General features: G+C 29.8%; 1 protein-coding gene across 1 annotated transcript; it reads left to right on the forward strand.

The window, feature by feature from the left end:
* The first annotated feature begins 12220 nt into the window (after window positions 1–12220).
* Window positions 12221–14575, forward strand: LOC113391813 (translation machinery-associated protein 7 homolog). The gene is made up of 3 exons (XM_026627898.2): window positions 12221–12348; window positions 13550–13672; window positions 14278–14575. The coding sequence occupies exons 2-3, from the start codon at window positions 13550–13552 to the stop codon at window positions 14347–14349; spliced, it is 195 nt and encodes a 64-aa protein (XP_026483683.1). The 5' UTR covers window positions 12221–12348; the 3' UTR covers window positions 14350–14575.
* Window positions 14576–21394: the final 6819 nt, after the last annotated feature.

The raw sequence follows: 21394 nt of genomic DNA on the forward strand, positions 1-21394 counted from the left end.
GCCAGTTTGACGGGTGAAAAGTCTTCAAAATGTCAAAAGTGACAGCTAGAGAAATGTCATTCCATTAGATATAAGGCGCGAAAATATACTATAATCATCTCAAACAATATTCTATAACGGTATATAATTATAAAAAGTTATGATTAATCTTGAAAACTTTATTATTGATATGATACTGAATCCTAACAAAACATTTTTTTTAATGATAACTTTTATATTTCTTTATGGACTGAAAGAGAGTTATGTTAACAATTAATTATATTTCCTCTCTAAAAAAAATTAAAAAAACAAAATAGGACTCAACAATGCATATTATTATTTTTCTTGTTAAATAAAAATAAAATATATTTAGCTTCAACTGCGTCATATTTAATACATGTTGTGTTGGCCTATAAAAAGAAATACAATTATCTTCGTGTTCATTATATGTAGCTTTGTTGTTATATTATTGTCATTTTTGGTGGTATTCCTAAGAATAAAAAAATATACAATAGAATTAAAAAAGGCCGTAAGGTCACAGCTCAAGAATACTGGAAAGAAAAAAAACAATTCAACTAATAATTAGGATGCTTTTATAATTAATTTCAGTTTTATATTAATATTGAAATAAAATTTTAAGTAAAATACTATAAAGCAACGACAAACGAAGTTTTAAATTATAATTGCTATATATTATATTTTGACTACTCATAACTTTTTTGATTGTCACGACCTCCGTGGTCGAGTAGTGTGTTTTCATGGGTTTTCATGGGTATTCATGGGTTTTCATGGGTACGCCACTCCGAGGTCCCGGGTTCGATTCCCGGCCGAGTCGATGTAGAAAAATTTCATTAGTTTTCTATGTTGTCTTGGGTCTGGGTGTTTGTGGTACCGTCGTTACTTCTGATTTTCCATAACACAAGTGCTTTAGCCACTTACATTGGGATCAGAGTAATGTATGTGATGTTGTCAAATATTTACTTAAAAATTTACATATTATAGTTTATCCAGAGGTAAACTGACTGACTAAAGTGGAGATCGGTTACATATGCCAAAGGACCGATGGCCGTTGAAGAAGACGAGCCCTAGAATGGAAATCACGGATCGGCAAACGCAGCCCTCCGACCAAGTGGGCCGATTGCACTTATACGTACGTATTCTTCGTCGCACTAGGAGAGGCCGATCTCAAGCAGTTGACGATTGGCTGACGAAGTTCGAAGATATTTCAGGCTACTTGTAAGAATATCACTTTTTTTATTATATTGGTGTATCTTACGCGGTCGTGCGGTTTTGTGCAAGCATGTTGGATCGGTACCATCCACTATACATATTCTAACGCTAAATAACACTACTTTGTACGATTGCGTTGGTTTGAAGGGTGAGGCAGTGTAACTACAGGCACAAGGGACATAACATCTTAGAATAACTGTGGTAACGACCATCCAGTCCTAGCTGCATATGTCAAATGTCAATTTAAAAAAAGTCCTATTATTTTGAGTTAGAGAGTTTTATATACTCGCATATTTTTATTTCGATTTTCGTGTGTAATTATATATGTATGCGTACTTGTTTGTGTGGGATATAGGGAACTGTTTTTCTGTGAAATCGTTTTACCTTTGCACAGCTAACAGTCACCCTTAGGAAGTGCAGGAAAGAATACTTCCTAAGGTTCGCTGGTTGAAAATGGTTTTAACATTAAACTCGCTGAATAATGTTATATATTTTGTATCGTGCGATACGGTGTTGAATAAATAAACATATTTTAATTAATATTGAATACGTATATAGTCTTGATTAGATATGAGACCGTACTATACAGGGAGTTCGTGTGCAATAAACACAAACAAAAAAATAATGACTTTACTTGCGTGAAATTTCGAAAACTTTAGCACACAAGCCGTAACCCCACTTCACCCCCTCGAGGGGTGAATTAAAAAAAAAATAGCCTTTCCCGGGACTAACTATCTCCATACCAAATTTCATCTAAATCGGTTCAGCGTTTTAAGCGTGAAGAGATAACAGACAGAGTTACTTTGTCATTTATAATATTAGGATATATTTATAAATAAGCAAAGACAAAAGATTCCTTCTACGTTTGTCAATTGATTTTCTTTTTTTTTTTTGTTTGCGGTTGAAGCCCTATGGGGTAACCAATAAAAAAATATTAAAATAAGAGTAGAGAAAAAAAATCTCGACACGCGTAAATTCGTCAACGTTTCAATAATGATGAAGGTAGTAAAGTAGTCATCGCTCGCGTCTTCGCTTGCGTTTAAGGGGTTGATCGTCATGCCTTAGGTATAAACAGCCTATGTCCTTTTTGCTTCATACCAAATTTCATCAAAATCGGTTCAGCAGTTTGGCCGTGAAATCGTAACAGAAAGACAGACGGAGATTTGTCAAAAATGATATAAGGTATAAACGTACCCGCATTTGAGCATCGTGGTGAGATATGTTTCGAATCCATCTCATCCTCTCTACACGATATAAAAAAGGACACACTGCCTTTACTTTTTTATACGAAAATTCGATTTTGTTCTAAAAAAATTCTTTTTTATATTTTATTCATAACAAAAGCCATGGAATACTAAAAGCCTAAATGAAATTGATCAATTCAATCGTGGAACGTTAAGCGTTAGTGTAAACGTTCCAGGCAAAAATGTGAAACTATTTTGACACGAAAGCATAGAAAAGGACAAAAAAAGATTGAATACTTTTTTTTAAATGTATTCTCTAACGGTACACGTTGCCGCCATTAGAGATCCACACATACGCAATCGTCGAAAAAACGACAGTTTTTTTTCTGTATTTTTCTGACGGTACATCCACACGTAGTGAATAAATTTTTATTTTTTTTTGTGTTAATTTCGGGTCTTTTGTCTTCCGTATGGTTATCGGCCCATAGACAATGGCGCTGTAAGAAATATTAACCATTCCTTACATCAACAATGCGCTACTAACCTTACCAATGGAAGTCAAGATATCCCGTCTGCCTTCCGTTACACTGGCTAACTCATCCTTCAAACGGGACCACAACTATACTAAGTATGGCTCTTCGGCTTTTTTAACTTTGCCATTTCATATATTCAAATCATTTGTAAGAAATACATCGGTAAAGAAGGCATATTATTCGATACAAGATTATACAGATGATAAAAAGCGTGGAGTTAATGCTTGTTGAATTGCAGGCAGGAGACATAACATACATATATAATTGTATTTAACTAACATGACTGTATTTTTAGATGCTAAAAAAGAGTAACTACTGAGTTTCTTGCCGGTTCTTCTCGGTAGAATCTACATTCCGAACCGATGGTAGCTTTACTTTAAATAGTTTGTTAAATGACGATTCAAAAGTGCTAGTAAAAGCCTACTCGAATAAAGTATATTTTGATTTGATCTGATTTTTTTTAGAATATCTGCACAAAGCTCTACCACCAAGTGGACGATTTTACCAAGACAATTAAAATATCTTCTTTATGTATGTTATAAGAAATATGTATATAAAAACTAATATGTCAGTCAGTCATACTTAAGATAATCATTCATAAGTAATCATTTTTACTTCATTTTCTTATAAATTTAAGGACAAGTGAGCCAGTATAACTACAGGCACCGATGACATAATATCTTAGCTCCCAAGGTTGGTGGTGCGTGGGCGATGAAAAGAATGGCTATGATTTCTTACAGATATATTATCTGTGGGTGGTGGTTACCACTTATCATCAGGTGCGCCTACCGTAAATTAAAAAAAATCGTAACAATTTCGGTACTAGTATAGACTGTACCACAGAAAACATCATAAAATCTATGAATATAATTAATTCTTACAAAAAAACAATATTACTAATTAACAAGATATAAGTAGAATTAAATATATCAAAATTAATACTTATTTCTCATTATTTAAACGATTTTAATTATGTGTTAAAATCGAATTATTACAGCTGTCAAATATATAACTTTCTTTATTGAAATACCAAAGGCAAAGGCAATCTGCCGATGATCATTTCGTTTTATGTTTCTACTTAAATAATATTCGGTATTTCAGACTTTTTAGCGCCTGGTAAGCCGACAAATACAACGAAGCCTTGTGTGACAGTGTGGCGCTTACTTTAATACAACAACGTTAACAATTAAATATAAATATTTCTTAAAATAATAAAAAAAAATTGTTTGTGAATGTCAATTTATTTCGCACTAAGTTGCGATTTCAATAATTTGTGTTATATTTAATCAAGCTGTTTTTCTTTATTATAAGTTTTATTTATTTCATAAGATACATCATTGACTAATCCATAAACTATATATAAAATTATCTCTGTTCAAACAACATTTGTAATTAACACAAAATGTTGCCAGCAACGATATGTACTTTTAAAGAAAATAAAAGAATACCTATAATGTTTAAGTTCGAAACTTAAATGACAATAACATAGACAAAAATATAATAATAATTAAAATAAAATGAGAAAAACTGAGCCATGACATCATTATATGCCTAATTAAACAGATAACAAAATACGTCATTAATAAAATATTATTGATAAAACATGGTAGCAAATTACTCAATTCCGAGTAAATTGACAGCTAGCCCATAAAACTACATTATGAGGTAAAAAGGCTCAATATTAAAACTCCCTCCTTACATCAGGTCACATTAAATTATATTTAAAAAAAAAACCATGAAAGCACTTCATAATAAGCCGGCGACAAACGCCGCGGGCTGTACCGAGTCTGCGTCAATAACATGGCGATACAAGTTGCGGTTAAAAAAAACCTATTTATTTAATACAAATGTAGTCTAATTTGAATCTTACTCCTTGACAATAAGAGCTATAACTAACTCACATATATGCAAGTGATTTTGAACTTTATCGTCTTACAATAAGAACTATACGTATATGAAGTTGTGGAAGTGTGGGCTAGGAGGGTGCGTGCGTTTGGGATTGTTCGCATTTACAACCGTCACGACAATTCTGACGTAACGATATTTTTAAACTTCTTTAATGACCATCCGTTATACAATTCAGTGGTATAGCTTTGTGTAAGGCCTTCTGTAGTATATTATATTATATATAATATAAATAAACATATTGTTTGCTTTGTACGTAAGTACTGTGCTTTTATATCTTAACAGCATACATCTTCAGCTGGGAATCCATTGTACAGAGTGGGGTAAACTTTATACATTAAAACTACTGAGTTCCTTGCCGGTTCTTCTCGATAGAATCTACTTTCCGAACCGGTGGTAGCTTTAATTTAATTTGTTTTTTTTTTTTTCATTTAATTCAAAAATGGTTTTATAAGCCTACTTGAATTTTTTTTTTATGTTTTGTTTTGTTTTTATTTATTTAAGAGCTCAAATTATTAAAGAAAGGCAAATTAAGCAGAGCGAATACAAAATCAACAGCCATAGCTTTTCTCGGTCTTGTGAAACGACGCGCTATTTTGTCAACACGTCACTTTAATTTTATAAGTTATTATTGTTATAGTCCTCGCACTCCATTTCCCTTTTGTTTTGTAATCTGAAAATGTAAATAGTAATTTCTATGTCGAATCTGAGTGCAACGTTACTTTAAGTAACGAATTACTTTCTGTTTCGGAAACTGATGTATTTTTTTTTTTTATTTTATTTCAACCCTAACCTAAAAGGATAAACTTATTTAAAATAATAACAATTCTTATAATCATATTGTATCAAAATACACAGGCAATAAAACAAACAAAAACTTTGTTATAAAAGAAGAAAAATTAAATATAATAAACAAATAATTTCCGTCACGATTAACTTGTGAAATTTTGAACGTAATTGATGGTTAATTAACATAATTGCACTTCAAATCATAGTCACTTAAAATCCTTACCTACTAGGCCTATGCAATTAAAACATTAAGGTAAAATATTTTTTCAAAATGGCACAATGGAAACACGACTTTGTCTTTAAACGTGCGTACCAACTGTGTGTACAACCCTTATAAATACTTCCTATGTGAACATAGACTTATGCGTAATACATAGTTAAAGTATATAATTACATACTAGGCGTTTTTTTATAACGCTTTAGGTTTAAGTGACCGCCTTCAAACAAGTTCTAACGAAGGGGCTACCTTTGCGAAAAAAGTCATTCGGTTTAATTAAAAAAAAAAAACAAAAAATATTTCATATTGAATTTTCTTAATTTAATTCGAAAAAAATCATCACTAATATTCAAAAACAATTATGTAATTTTTTAAAAACCTTTTAACTTAAATTTATATTATGCAAAGAATTTCATCAAATATAAAACCTTCGCGTACAATTACTCTTTTGAGCAATATAACTGAAATTGAATTCTCGGACGAGTCTTTTACGTCATATTTGAAATGAAGGATAAAACACTTGACCTTGATACATATAATATCTATACTCTATTCCAACCATAACAGAAGATAAGGCAAATAAACAACATTTGACAGCAAATTGACGCGATATCATTGGTCGAGAGCTTGATTAATCTATGATATTCACTATGAATTCGCGTAAAAATGGCGTTTTGAACGTCGACGAAACTGTTATCGGAACTTTGGAAGTAAAGTTAAAGTGGAAATAAGTAGTTAAGTGTTAGTAGTTTTGTGTTATCTATATACATATATAAAATAACAAGTCCTGACTGACTGATTCATCATCGCCGAGCGTAAACTAATGAAGTTAGCGCCTTGAAATTTGGTGAGTAGACACCCACTAAGAAAGGAATTTTGGAAATTCAACCCCTAAAGAGGTGAAATGGGGTTTTGAACGTTTGTATAGAAATCCGTCATTTTTTAAGTTAGAAACATGAAACTTTAAGTATTTTTGGGATACGAATTAAAATGAGTAAATATGAATTTAAGCGTTTTTTGATATTCTACCACAAAGGGGGAGAAATAAGGGTTGAAAGTTTTATGGAAGTCCGTAATTTTTTAAGTTAAAAACATGAAACTTTATTTTTGGGATACTGATTAAAAATGATTAAATACGTATTTAAGCGTTTCTGAATATACTGACCTAAGGGCTGAAATACACACCAATGTGGTATACAAAGAGGTCTTACATTAACGTAATATTTTAAGTTAATTTGTAAACATATTCATATTTTACGCGGTCAAAGCCGCGGGTAACAGCTAGTAAATAAATATATGTTAACCATAAACTCTTAGTAGTGCACAATATAGCTGAGTTATTAGCAAATCGCATGAAATACGTGAATCTAAGGTTTGTTTATCTTTTTTCCTACTTACATTGGAACAGGCTGTATATATTAATACGTGAAGCAAAACTTTGTCCCCCTTTACGAAAATTACGCGGACGGTGGGGCATGAAATTTGGCACACTTAAAGTTTAATGGAGTACGAGTTCAGGGAGCTAATATTTTTGAACTAGTGTAACTACAGGCACAAGAGATATAACGCCTTATTTTCCATGGTTGGTGGCGCTTTGGTGATGAAACAAATGAGTAATAATTCTTACAATGTATATATGGTGGGCCATTACCTGTCCGAATACAGATAAATAAAAATAAATATTGCACTTAATTTAATTATCCTATACTGTCATAAATATTATCCACTTTTGTGAAAAAATTATTAATTGTATGTCGTTTTTCATACATACATACATACATAAACAGCCTGTAAATTTCCCACTGCTGGGCTAAGGCATCCTCTCCCTTTGAGGTATGGAGCATATTCCACCACACTGCTCCAATGCGGGTTGATGGAATACACATGTGGCAGAATTTCGTTGAAATTAGACACATGCAGGTTTCCTCACGATGTTTTCCTTCACCGCCGAGCACAAGATGAATTATAAACACAAATTAAGCACATGAAAATTCAGTGGTGGCTGCCTGGGTTTGAATTCGAAATCATCGGTTAAGATGCAAGCGTTCAAACCAAGGGGCCATCTCGGCTCTTAATTGTAATTTTTCAGATATGATTATATTTAAATAGATTAAACAAACTTTTCAAAATCTTAGTAACATTCTTCATTATTATTAGGAAGTATAAGTTATACCTTTGCATATCACAAATATATAGGAATACTTTATTTCAAAGTAACACTGTGACGTATGAAACGAAACATACGTAAATCCCAAACAATTTATCGATGCTTAATATTAAACAGAAAGGAACGCAGGCGTCTCAAATGATTATTTATTATTGAAACGCCGATGTTAAAACTTCAAAGAAAAGAAAATTGGAACAAAACAAATTTAAAAACACGAATTGAGTACACAGATAAATATGATATGGATTTAAAGTTATTTTAAAACAAAATATATCCTGTAAAATATTTTCCTTTTGTCTAATTATAAATTTAAAAAAAAAAGATACAGGGAAATTATTTTTGTCTTGATTTTTCGCAAATCGTTTGCTTTAAAAACGGATGGCCCTGAATGTAATTTTACGGCACAAACAATAATGACGGATAACAATAATATAATATTTTTAAAAGTATTTTTTTATTTTTTTTCCCATGATGGCTTAATGGATGCTTCTGCCTAATTAAAACCACTGCAGAAAAAAAAACTACCGCCAGTTTTAAATCAAAATTCATACCTGGGTTACTCCATATAGTTTCTAAATAATTGCTAAAAATATGCAACTAAACACGAATATGTTTCGGACTCGAATAGAATATGCTTATCTTCCAAACTAATTGAATATTAATAAGTGCGCCATATTTAAACTACTTTTCCTTGAATAAATTAGGCATCAATCAAACATAAAAACAAACTTTACTACATACATTAAACATAACAAGGGATCGCAAGCAGTCGCAATTCGACCATAAAATTAATTCCTCATAGAAAGTTTGAGGAATATGGGATGAGTGAATTGTTCATGTTTCGAAGATTTTTCTTCTAGTCATGAGCAATTAAATATCAACTCCGCCAATTAAGTATCAAATCGCTATAAAGACAACTTAACACCGTTTCGTAATTTAAATCGTGGCTGCTTAAAATTGTGTATTATAATAGTGACGATTAAAAATAAATTAAAATTATCATAATAATAAATATCATTTTGTTGTAATTTATTATTTGAATAAAATCGAAGAAGTGTAACTTCTCAAGCGATTAAATACGTACACTCACCTTTTTTTAAAGAAAGAAAACGTTTAGTAAATCTTTCTCCATTGCTAACTGAATAGCTTCATCAAAAGAGACTTCTTTATTTGAAGCCTAGACTATTTGCCTGTTGCTTGCGCCTTAATAAAGACCATTGTCCAAGAAAGGATCTTAGATATATTCCTTGCCTATAACTACAATAGCTCACTCACCCTTCAAAGTGGAACGTAAACGTAAGTATTGATGCTAAGCGCCAGAACAAATGATGAATGACTGGTTCCAACAACCGCGAACTTACTCGAATTCCTAATACAATTATACGTATGATATTTTAATTTTTTTATTATTTTCAGATAAGTTATTGATTAAAAAGACTAATTGCCGTAAAACTAGTATCCATCACGATTAGTATATAAAATATATTTTATATAGCAAAAATTATATGATCTTATGATAACATTTATATAAAATATTTTTTATTTTTATTTTTTATAGTGCAACACTACTGACGTAATGATAAAGTTATTTGATATTATTCGTTAGTAGATAAACAATATTAATGTTAATCGTAAATTCTTTGCCTTTTCAAATTTCCATCAACAAAAAACTTGAATCTCACTGCAAAACACGGACACATTCTGAAATAAGTGTATATTTATTTACTAAGCCTTCGAGATTTCCAAATAAGATGTTTCCAGTGCAAAGTTTTTTTTTATATTTATTTTATTAATACACATAGTAAAGTAAAGTAACAGTTTGTAAAAGTCCCACTGCTGGGTTAAGACCTACTATTCCTTTTGAGGGAAAGATTTGGAGCTTATGCACCATTACCCGTCGGCGGATAAACATGTGTCAGAATTTCATTGAAATTAGACACATGCAGGATTCCTCGCGATGTTTTCCTTCACCACCGACAGCGAGATGAATTGTATATATATTTAAGACGCGTTAAAATTACTTTCATCGCAGTAAAAGTAAAATTTACTTAATGATTTTTTTAGAGTTACTCTATGTAAACTATGTACGCTTAAGTGAAATTTGAGTTTAATTTTGGTCGTATGTACTGAATTTCGTGTGCTTTCTTTTCATAAATAGAGTTCACTTTTAGAAAGATCTATTTCATCCTCTGGCCTCTAGACACATAATGTCAAAGTAATTCTTTAGGTACTTGTATATTAACTCAGCGACGCTCACACGATACTCTATCAAACAAAACAACAGTGTCATCTATCGTACATTTTCAGCGCATGGAAGGACGTCTGTCACACCGATGCGAATTAAACGATTATTATACCCTGTACAAGATTGGTTGATCTTTTTGACAGATGTAAATTTTTCTCATCGACATAACTTTGCAATGACGAACATATTGTTTTCTTAATTTAATGATTTTAAAAAATGAAAAAAATATTTTAAAAAATACCTATAATACAAAAGTTCCTAAAGATTCAAGCGAAAATCCGAAAATTTTAAGACTTTTTCTATTATATATTGTTGCTTCAAAGTAAAATTTAAATAGAAACACTGAAAATAATAGACGCTTAGACGTAGGGACACGAATGACAGGCTAATATATAACTGTTACAATATCGATTACAAAAAATCATTATTAAAGATCATTGTAACTATTGTTACGAACGGAGGGACCTTTTGGTTGGGGTCTCTTTGGCTAGTGGTTGGGGTCTCTTTAGCTGGTATAACGCTTTTTAGAAAAATAAATTTAAAAAATTGAATTCTAATTTGAATTACGTATTCCATCGTTCCATCGACTGTTATATATGTTATATTTTCTGTTTCAAATCACTAGCCCGTCTGTCAAAAAGATCAAGCTAACTTGAACAGTTTATAGTAAACTTTTTGTATCAAGATCTTACGTATATTAAAGTTAAAATAATAATGGAAAACATTATATTAATACAGAAATTTTAGATAATGTTTATTCATTGACTTTACTTTTGGAACCATGGTTTTTTACGCTACTTATAACGCTATTTCCCTTACACGCAAGAAAATAGCATTATGCTCCTCTCTTTTCCTTTTTTCTCCATCTCTTTCTTTTATATACAGTTTTATATAAACATAATTAAAACGTATTTATTGCTGTTTTAATTTACAGGGGATTTTAATAACAATTTAATTTCTTACCATTTAATTTATTTATGACTTTTATTGAATACATGATATATTGCCAAATCTACTTCTTTCCAACCGGATGTCCCGCGACACCTCTCATTTATTTATATCGCTTCCGTTTTACTACATAAACTTGCATAGTTTTGTATAGAAACTAAGAATTACTATGGTAAATTTCCTAATGAATATGTGTATTCTTATTTCAAATCAATGTAAATATCAACTCTCGTGTAAGTTATATCTCAAGCTTTCGAGTTCCTCATTATAACGACATCCAGACAATTACACTTCGGTGTGACGCGTCACCGTGACGCGCGCTAAGTGCATGCAGGAAGCGAACCTTCAAACACAATTTGCCAGCACTGTGCTAGCTTTCATACCGACCCCGTTTCCCGACGATTACATTTTTCAAAGGGTATACGTTATGGCTTATAGCTAATTTTAATATCAGTTTTTAAGGTCTGAAATTGCAACACTGGTTAGTTTGCCTTTTCAGTACGTATGAAATAGTAAAACTTTGAACTAAATTTTTTTACGCAATTTTTCGTTGAAACTTTAAAATAAAAAGCATTGTAATGTTCGTTGATATTATATTTTGATAACCAATAACATATTTTTATTGGCATAAAAATATATCGCAGAAATATTTCTAGCAGGTAATATTTATATATAAGCAGAATCCGACATCTAAGATTATTAAAATAACTTTATGATTGATAAGCTTTTGTTAATTTTTAAATTTTCCAGCTGATTGTTAATATATACATTTTTTAAGGCAATAAACTATTCATTGTCATATGTGTTATGTTTAAACAGAAAATAATGAGAGCTCTTCATAATTTATAAAATGTTTACAATAATTATTAGTAAATAGTATATAGTTACTCAGAAAACGATTGGATGCTAGTAAACTGGACGTTTAATGATGACAATTATAATTAAATAAATAACTAATAAGCATGCCATTGCTTATAATTTTATCTCTATTATGTCTAATAGACATAGATAATATTAACCATAGACATTTTGTTAGGCATAACCCTACTGTCATTGTCAAATACAAAATTTAAAAGATACAAAATACGTCATATAATATAGTGTGCTACTTTTCCGTTTTCTCTAAATTGTCCTCGGATTAATCACAAAATGTAAGTATTTATTATTTTAAATATCATAACGCATAACTTTTTATTCTGCTCGTTTATTGAATTAGAGAAAGTTTGGTATATTTAATTAGCTAAAAGGAGTTTTATAGGTTATCTCTAAAATGTAGTTTGAAAAGCATTCGTTCAGACCGACGCATTGCGAGTCAGTTACGTCGTTTAAAGCCGAATGCCATATTAATCTGATATTATTTTGATTCCTTATATTTTTAAATCTTCAAAATATATCATACATTTTTATAATATATAACTTGCACCACCCTTACACGAAATTTAGCATCGGCCACTAATCATATATATTTTTTAAATTATTATATTAGAAGAATAATGTCGATAAGTTCCTGACATAACCGAATATACCGAAACTTTAAATCGCTTTTTTTACATTGAGACAAAGGTCACAAGAAGATCAATTAAAATAATCTGCCTGGTAATAAATAAAAAAAAAAAACAAACGTAAAATGCAAAAGATATAAGTAGTAGATGAAAATGTAAGTATACTTCTTACATTTCATTCCATGCCATTATTTTAAAATCTGCTGTAGAAAATGTTGCTATTATACAGAAATAATATTTAACGAAACCTAGATCTTAGTTCTTATCTAGATTAGTAGGACTAAGATTTAAAAAAAATTAGGGACGTTCCATTATGATTTTTTTTTAATAAAGAGTTACCTATTAAACGTAATGTAGCTAAATGTACAGAATGTGTGTAGTTACAATTCTCTTTACCCATAAATACCAAAATAATCTTCTTACTGTAGATGCATTGCTTTAGAGTTTGGATATTATAGCTATAAGTTATAAAGCCGCTGGGTGGTAGGGCTTTGTGCAAGACCTACAAGCTACTTCTGCAAGACCATCTTGCACAAACATACATCAGTTATTCTACCGCTCAACAGTACTTCTTAGTATTGTGTTTAAAGAGTGAGTGAGCCAGTATAAATATAGGTGGAAGAGAATAACTTCTTAGTTCCGATGAATTTGGTGATGCACTTGCAATGTGAGAAATGGTTGATATTTCTTACAGCGCTGATGTCTAGTTTCAGTGGTGACCACTTACCATAAAGTGTCTCATTGATCTTACACATGTATAAAAAAAAAAACAGTTGTTTCTGTGTACTAAGTTTTAATTTCATATGAATAGTTTCAATTAGTATATACAATATATTTTTCATATATGTAGATGTCTGGGCGTGAAGGAGGCAAGAAGAAGCCATTGAAGGCCCCGAAAAAGTCATCGAAAGAACTGGACGACGATGACTTAGCTCTAAAACAGAAACTGAAAGAGCAACAAAAAGCTTTAGAAGTAAGTATTGTTAAAAAAAATAAAAGATATGTTGTTTCTGTATTAAAATATAGATTTAAATAACATAGTAAATTCGGTAGATGCATCCTGTTTGCCCAACTTTTAAGGCCGACTACTAGATATAACATAGTCTTTTGGAAAATATATATCATTATGTATTGGTTTAAATATAAGTTGGACTGTTAAGATTTTCATATCTAGCTGTGAATATATAGTTTGCACAAATGTCACCCTGAAGTGTGTGCTTAATACACAATAATTATGATATGTATATTTAATTATTTAAGCATACATATATGTTATGTGTGCTAACAAACATCATGGACTACCTACATATGGGTGCTATATTATGAACTTGAAATGGCAAAATGTATAAAATGTTGTATGTCTATAAGTACAGACAGATAAAATTAATTTCTACTGGAAGACCAGCAAATTTAGTGCATTCATTTAAAAAAAGCTAAATTAGTTTAAAAACTGAATATACTTTGTTTAAATTAATGTGTTGTATGAAATATTTCTTTGAGAAAATAAATCATGCATCATACATTAAATGATACAGATGTTTTGTTCATTTTTAAATTTCAGTTTTTTTTTTTTTGCAGGAAGCCAAGGCTAAAGCTTCACAGAAAGGTCCTCTTGTTAGTGGCGGTATAAAAAAATCGGGCAAAAAGTGACAAAATATTTTTCCATTAATGTATATTTATTTTATAGGTTAAAATTATTGTATAAGAACACTGAAGAATCTTTCATTTTTGCTCTTTACTTTGTATCAGTGCTATATTGCTGCATAATAATAAAACAACTGCACTGCCACAGTAGTGCCTATTTCAACTGTACATTTTGCATTTTAACATTTATAATATTATGTATAACTATTATTAAATAAATGTGTCAAAGTTATACCTTGTTTTTTATTTAAATAAAATTATTTAAAATATTAACTGTATGGCGTTATGCCATTGCTTATTTGCATTAAAAAAAAAATTTGAACAACAATAGAGTTTCCCTCCATTTTAATTTTTACTGGTTCTCGTCACAGACTTTTTTAAAACGTATTTATTTGAGTGATTTAACGAGAATTACTGGCACAATAGTAAGTATGTAACATCAGGATACATTATTACTCTTTTGAAAAAAAAACAACAATTTACGTAAAGTTTAGGAATATAGTCTAAAATATAAATATATATTTCTTCTCACTTGTAGTTGTAGTGTAGTTCAAGTGTCAAGCTGGTTTTTTTTTATTGTATATGTGTAAAAATATCTTTCATTGATAAAAAAATAGCTTTCGTGCAAAACTACACTAAACATAATTGTATGTTGGGTTATTTGGCTTCATATCGAAACATAGTTCGGTTTTGTTATAAAAGGTTTAAATAAATAATCAATAATACGAAAAACATAATTATCAATACCGCTATAGGTACTTCTTTTTTCATTATGTTGCTATTTTTAGCTAATTTTAGCCCTTAGCTGTCTCTTAACACCTTTATAAATATTAATATTAAAACACTATAAATCTATTCAAATATTTAAATATTATAAAACCATTTATTATTTTAGATATATTCTGTAAACACACAACAAATAGACATAAAAACCATGAATAACTATGAATGTAAAGTTAAACAAGAATTGAACCCAACAATTGAAGATAATGATTTTAATAAAGATAATATCAAACAAACTCCTTACATAGATAGCAATAGGGTTCAAAATACTAAAGACGTCAAATTTGAAAATAAAATTAATATATATGAAAATGATACATCTCTTATTGCAATAAAAAATTCACTACCAGAAAATAAGTTGACCTTAAAAGAATTTGATTCCATTCTTAATGATTACCGAAAAGAAAATTTAATAGAAAATAATTCATACGATTTGAATATAAACGGACTTATTTTTGATTTAGATGATTTAGATTTAGTTATTAATGATATAAATAATATTGATAACGTTGCTAATGTAAAACCAAAAAATATAGAAGACTTTGATAAAAATGAATGTATAAAATTACAAAAATTAAATAAGATTTTAAAAGAGTTTAATAATAAAGATGCTTCCGTTATTGAAAATAAATTATTAATACAACGACTCCGCTTAGATACCACTGAAAGCTTTACGTCTAAAGATAATATTAAAGAACTGAATAGTTTACGTGAATTCCGAAAAACCAACACTAATCTACTACCTATAGACAAGAATGAAATTGTTTATGATTTTGAAAAAAATATTAAAATTAATGAGATATTTATTTCGAACAACAATATCGAAAGCACTTTAAAAACAGATGAAAACAATAATATAAATTCGGTCCAAAACATTTCCAAAGCACCTACTGAAGTCAATTTAAACCAAACAGCGCCTTTCATTGATGACATCGATGTTATATCTATAAGTTCAGACGAAGACATTAAAAGTATTATAGACGTCGATCTTAATGAAAGTAACGGTTCAGTTTGTAGTGATTATCACTCATCAAATTTTGAATTTATAGACGAAGACGAAGCTAAAAGAACCGGATTCGTAATAAATAACAGCGCTAAAATAATAACACTTGAAATTGAGAAACAAACTTTCCAAGATTTAATTATTTACGACTACTTTTATTCACCAGTTGCAAGTAAAGGTACTGATAAAGAGAACCACGTGGTACCACAAGGGGTTGATTATATAAATTTATTCGGTGGTAATTACACTGCCTTACCTACACTGAGTGTACAGAATAAAGCTATAAATATAGGCACGTCTATGAACGCGGGTGTCGATGGGATCGGTTTTGATATGCGGATGCTTCAGGAAAATCCAGAATTAGAAGCTTGTGAGTTATTAAATGTTTTTGAATACTTATTAGTACTATTAATGCTGTATTGCAGTTTAGAGAGTGAGTGGTCCAGTGCAATCTAGACACAAGAGACATAACATCTTAGTTCCCAAATTTTGTCTATGGCTCACTTGCTACTCTACCATATTTAATTAAAAAAAAAGAAATGACGAAATTTTCTTATTGATCTATTAAAGTAGGATGTTGTGATTACTCTTAAATATGTTTTTAACTATCCTGACGGTTTTTGATCACCATTCTTGGTATTGTCTTGTTCCAATTGAAATGTTGAGAGTGTAGTTACAGACACACGACACAGCCTTAATACCAAGAAACAATTTTACTAAATTCATAGAACGATATTGCAAATAATTACTTTAAGATTTTTGTATTTTTTTTTTAAATAGTTAAAGACGAAGCCCATGAATCTGAAAAGAAAATATTAAAATTATATCCGATAGAAAATAGAAGAAAACGTTTTAGAAGATATTGAAATATTATTAATTTATTTTTTTGGAATTTGTATTATTTTGTGGTAAAAATATATATTTGAATAAAAATTATTTATGTATACAGATTTTTATTCGAACAGGACATGTCGATTAACAGAATATTTCATTGTAAGTGTTATATAAAAAAGTCGAAACATTTTTCACGAGCTTCCATTATTTCAATCTTTGTAAAGGAATTTAATTTCCAGTTTAAAACTTTATGAAAAGTAATGTTTTCATCAAAATTTTTATCTATTTCACTAACAAATATTTTATATGATCACGGAGCACTGGGACAAAAAAAAACGCTGTTCTAGAAAGTTATTAGAAACATAAAAATATTATTCTATACACAAAGGAAAATATATATACAGATATAAAAAAAATATGATTTAGAAAAAAGTTTATTACGATCTTTAGATATTTACATCTCGTATTTAAATACAGTCCACGATGTAAACTTTATTAAAACAATGTACTTTTAGTAACTAAACATAATTTAACGAATAAAACAATGTTATAAAGCTTAATTCACACCTGTCTATTTGTGTCGTATTTATTGGACGTAATTATGCAAAAATTAACACATACCACCTCTACAGTAGTATTATCATACATTATTGGATTTATTTAAAACATATATATATATATATATTGTAACATTGGTTTTTATTTTAATTGAGAAAATATTTCGTACACGTCACACTGGAAGACCATATGAAATGAGCGGTCCGTAATTTAGAATAATCTTATTACTACCTCGCACGAACGCAACCGACTTTAAATTTCGATACAATTATTTACAAATGTCAAATTCGGTCCCCTCTCCAAATATTCACAAACTAAACATTTTTAAATTATTACATTCAAATACAACTGAAGAGCTTATCAATTATAAATATCGAAACAGAATAATATCTACGTACTAGAAATTACAAACATTTAAATCGTTTCAATATACGGCGCGTCGCTAATTAAAGTAGAAGGCACTTATATTAATCTGATATACAACGATAAAGGTAATTTTTGCATAATAACATCAAATAACGCAAGTGTATTTTTTTTTTTAATGTATAATATGATAATCAATGAGCAGTACTTATAGATCCTTAACATTCTCTTAATATACTAAACAAAAATGTGAGTTTCTTATCTATGAAAATTTGGGACGTTACCAAATTAACAAAATACACGAATTATTTTATCCTTAAAAATAAAAGTGCGTTGACAATATTGAGATGATTATTTCTAAACGTGGAACAAAGACGGTTTAGTATCATAGTGTAATTTAATCATAGGCCACGTTCACACAACGCTCCGTTTTAGTTTCGTTTTTAATATTTTTTTTAGAACCGGCAACATACGACTTTCTTCCTGATTCAGTAGAAAATACAGATCCATAAAAAAGCAGTAACCGCTATACAGGTTTGTCTGTCGGTTTTAAAAACGATCGTATAAAAACGGACATCGTGTGTGAAAGCGCGTTTACAATTTAAAGCTTTACAAACATATTATTTATGCAGATTTTTTTAAATAATAAATATACATATTATAATTAAATATTAATAACATTGAAAAAAATTAAAAACCAGTTTATATTCAAACCATGTACTTACACAAATCAAATTTAAAATGCTAATTTTATTATCGTCGGCACTGAGAGCGTACAAAATTTACGTTTAGATTAACGTAAACCTTAAAACTCATAAACAACACAAAGTTATTCACCTGCTTTTTAGGTTAGATATCTGAACTGTCAACTCACTTTTAACTAACATTTATAATGATACAATTTTCCTGTCCTGTATGTGCTATCCAATCAAAGAAGTAAAGATCTCAGATTAATTTGCATGTGATCTCAAATAATGTCATGTCAGTTCAAGACCAGCAGTGCGATTCTGTAAGAAGTCACTTCGTATCACATTAGTGAAATATTGACAATCGTCTTACAATGATACGCGATATATTTGATACGTGTATATTTTATATTTATTAATGTCAATTGGTAGTAGAATTCTGACATTCCAAGCTCGTGTTTATCGGTGAGTTTCGAGTTTCTTGTTACAGAATAATTTAACAGTTGTTTATTTTTCGCCACTCCTCCTGCCATTGAAAACGACTCTAAGCAAGTCGAGCACAAAGAAATCGACCAAACCCTACTAATATTACAAATGCGAAAGCAACTCATTAAACGGCTGGACCGATTTTGATAAACTTGGTACGTTGGATAGTTTAAAGTCCCGGGGAAGAACATAGTTTACTTTTTAAATTCATCCCCCGAAGGGGGGGTAAAAGCCGCGGATTCATCTAGCATAATAATAAAAAATAATAGGAGGAAATTTATTTGTACGAAATTCTAACAACGGTTTTTATCTAAAATCATATGATATACATTACATATCTTTGAATAAAATATATTTAAATCTTTGACACGATTACGGTACTTCGGTTCCATACTGATGTGACAATGAAACATTCGTTTTTATACAATTTAGTTGTGCCATATAGACACATCAAGGACATTATGTTCTAGTTGTCGCCTGGGGCTTCGCTCGCGTTATAGCGGTATTCACTGGGTATAAAAAGTAGCCTATATCCCTCCTTGAAGTTCAAGCTTGCTTTATACCAAATTCGGTTCAGTAGTTTGACCGTGAAAGAGCAACAGACAGACAGAGTTACTTTCGCATTTATAATATTAGTATACATAATACTAGAAAACTTTTCAGGCATAATAATATTTAAAAGTCAAAACTAAACCATCTTTATACCGCGTCTGTGAACATTAAAGATAAACTTCATTGTACGACCGATTTTTGTGTTTCGAAATTCAATTTTATACGAATACAATTAACGCTGTAGTTTAAGTTCTAAAATTTCAACATAGCATACATGTCTGTTAAAATAATGTATTAAAAGTAAAATACGAATTGAACAACTACTTGAACCAGTTCTAATAATGACAAAACATATTTCGGTTTAAATACAATTCCAAATATAATGATACAGCACATTAGGCTTATCGTTAGATATATATAATATATTTCTCAGCGTTCTATATACAAATATATATATAGACAATTCTAGACTAATTTGTACAAAGTGGAAACATTTGTCTAAACAAAAAAAAAAAAAAATTAACTGCTATTTTTAGCACTATTATTTAAGAAAATATTTCGTATGTCACTCGTGAATATTGAAAGGCGATTTTCAACAATTTCCATTTCCATGAGATAATTTGTACAGCAGGATATTTCAATTTGATATTGCATATATGTAAATAATCGTAAATTAACAAAAAAAAACACCGGTGACTTTTTTCATCGGTTCTTCTTAGGTCAACGTATTTTTTTTTTCGAACCGGTGTTGTTTTCAAGTAACAATTGAAATTTGTATAATGACATAATGTTGCCAATTTGTACAATACCTATAAATGTTTCCAACAATATTTATCATTAAAATGAGAAAAAAATAAACGTTATCTATACATATGTATATATTTTAACTTAATATTGCTATTAACGATCAAGTTTATGTGCAATATTAATATATCATAGTCAATAGCTGTGAAATAAATTAGGAACGAGGGATATATAATAGAACCCAACCAGCGTTATAGCGGCGTGGTGGAATAAGCTCTAAACATCATCAAAAGGAGTAAAGGAACAGTGCTACATTAACAGACCTTATTATTTACGTTAAGGTATACGCTTTAACTCTTTCAAGATCATTTTTTATTCTGTAGCAAAACGCCCAACAATCAAAATAATCTGAAAACTGCTTTAAAATTCAGTACTTCCGTAGTTTTATACATTTTGATAATGATGTTAAATATTAGATAGATTTAAACGAGATACATCCAAGTAAAACTAAATTTTTTATAACAAAAATTTATACTTGTTCTAAAAAATCTAGTTTATCAACCAAAACGATAATATGTAAATATTTCTTAAGGGTTTTACGATAGACTAAAAACGTAATTAATAAAATTTCCAAGTATCCAGTCACTAAGAGAGTTAAAGAGAAACTATTATTTTTATTGGACGTTATGCTAAGTATATATATTGATCGTGAAGGATTTAAATTTGAATATCATATAAAAGATACGCAGTATTTTGTATCTACTCTTGATTGTGACTTGCGTGATATGAACAATCTTTAATCGACAAAAACTCCTACACTATATTCCAAAGGCACGAAAATAAAAATTAACAAACCTTTGGCTCTCAAACAGTTCATGATTAAATTAATCAAGAACCTTTGTTTATAAACACTTTACTACACAGTTCCGATAACAACTTTGCCGAATTAGACATTTTAAAATTAACAATGAACACCATAGATTATATAGATCTCGACCAATATCGCCTCAATTCAAGGTCAAAGGTTTGTTATATTTACACC

The sequence above is a fragment of the Vanessa tameamea genome, chromosome 28 (assembly GCF_037043105.1).
Source record: "Vanessa tameamea isolate UH-Manoa-2023 chromosome 28, ilVanTame1 primary haplotype, whole genome shotgun sequence".
In the NCBI taxonomy this organism is placed as follows: domain Eukaryota; kingdom Metazoa; phylum Arthropoda; class Insecta; order Lepidoptera; family Nymphalidae; genus Vanessa; species Vanessa tameamea.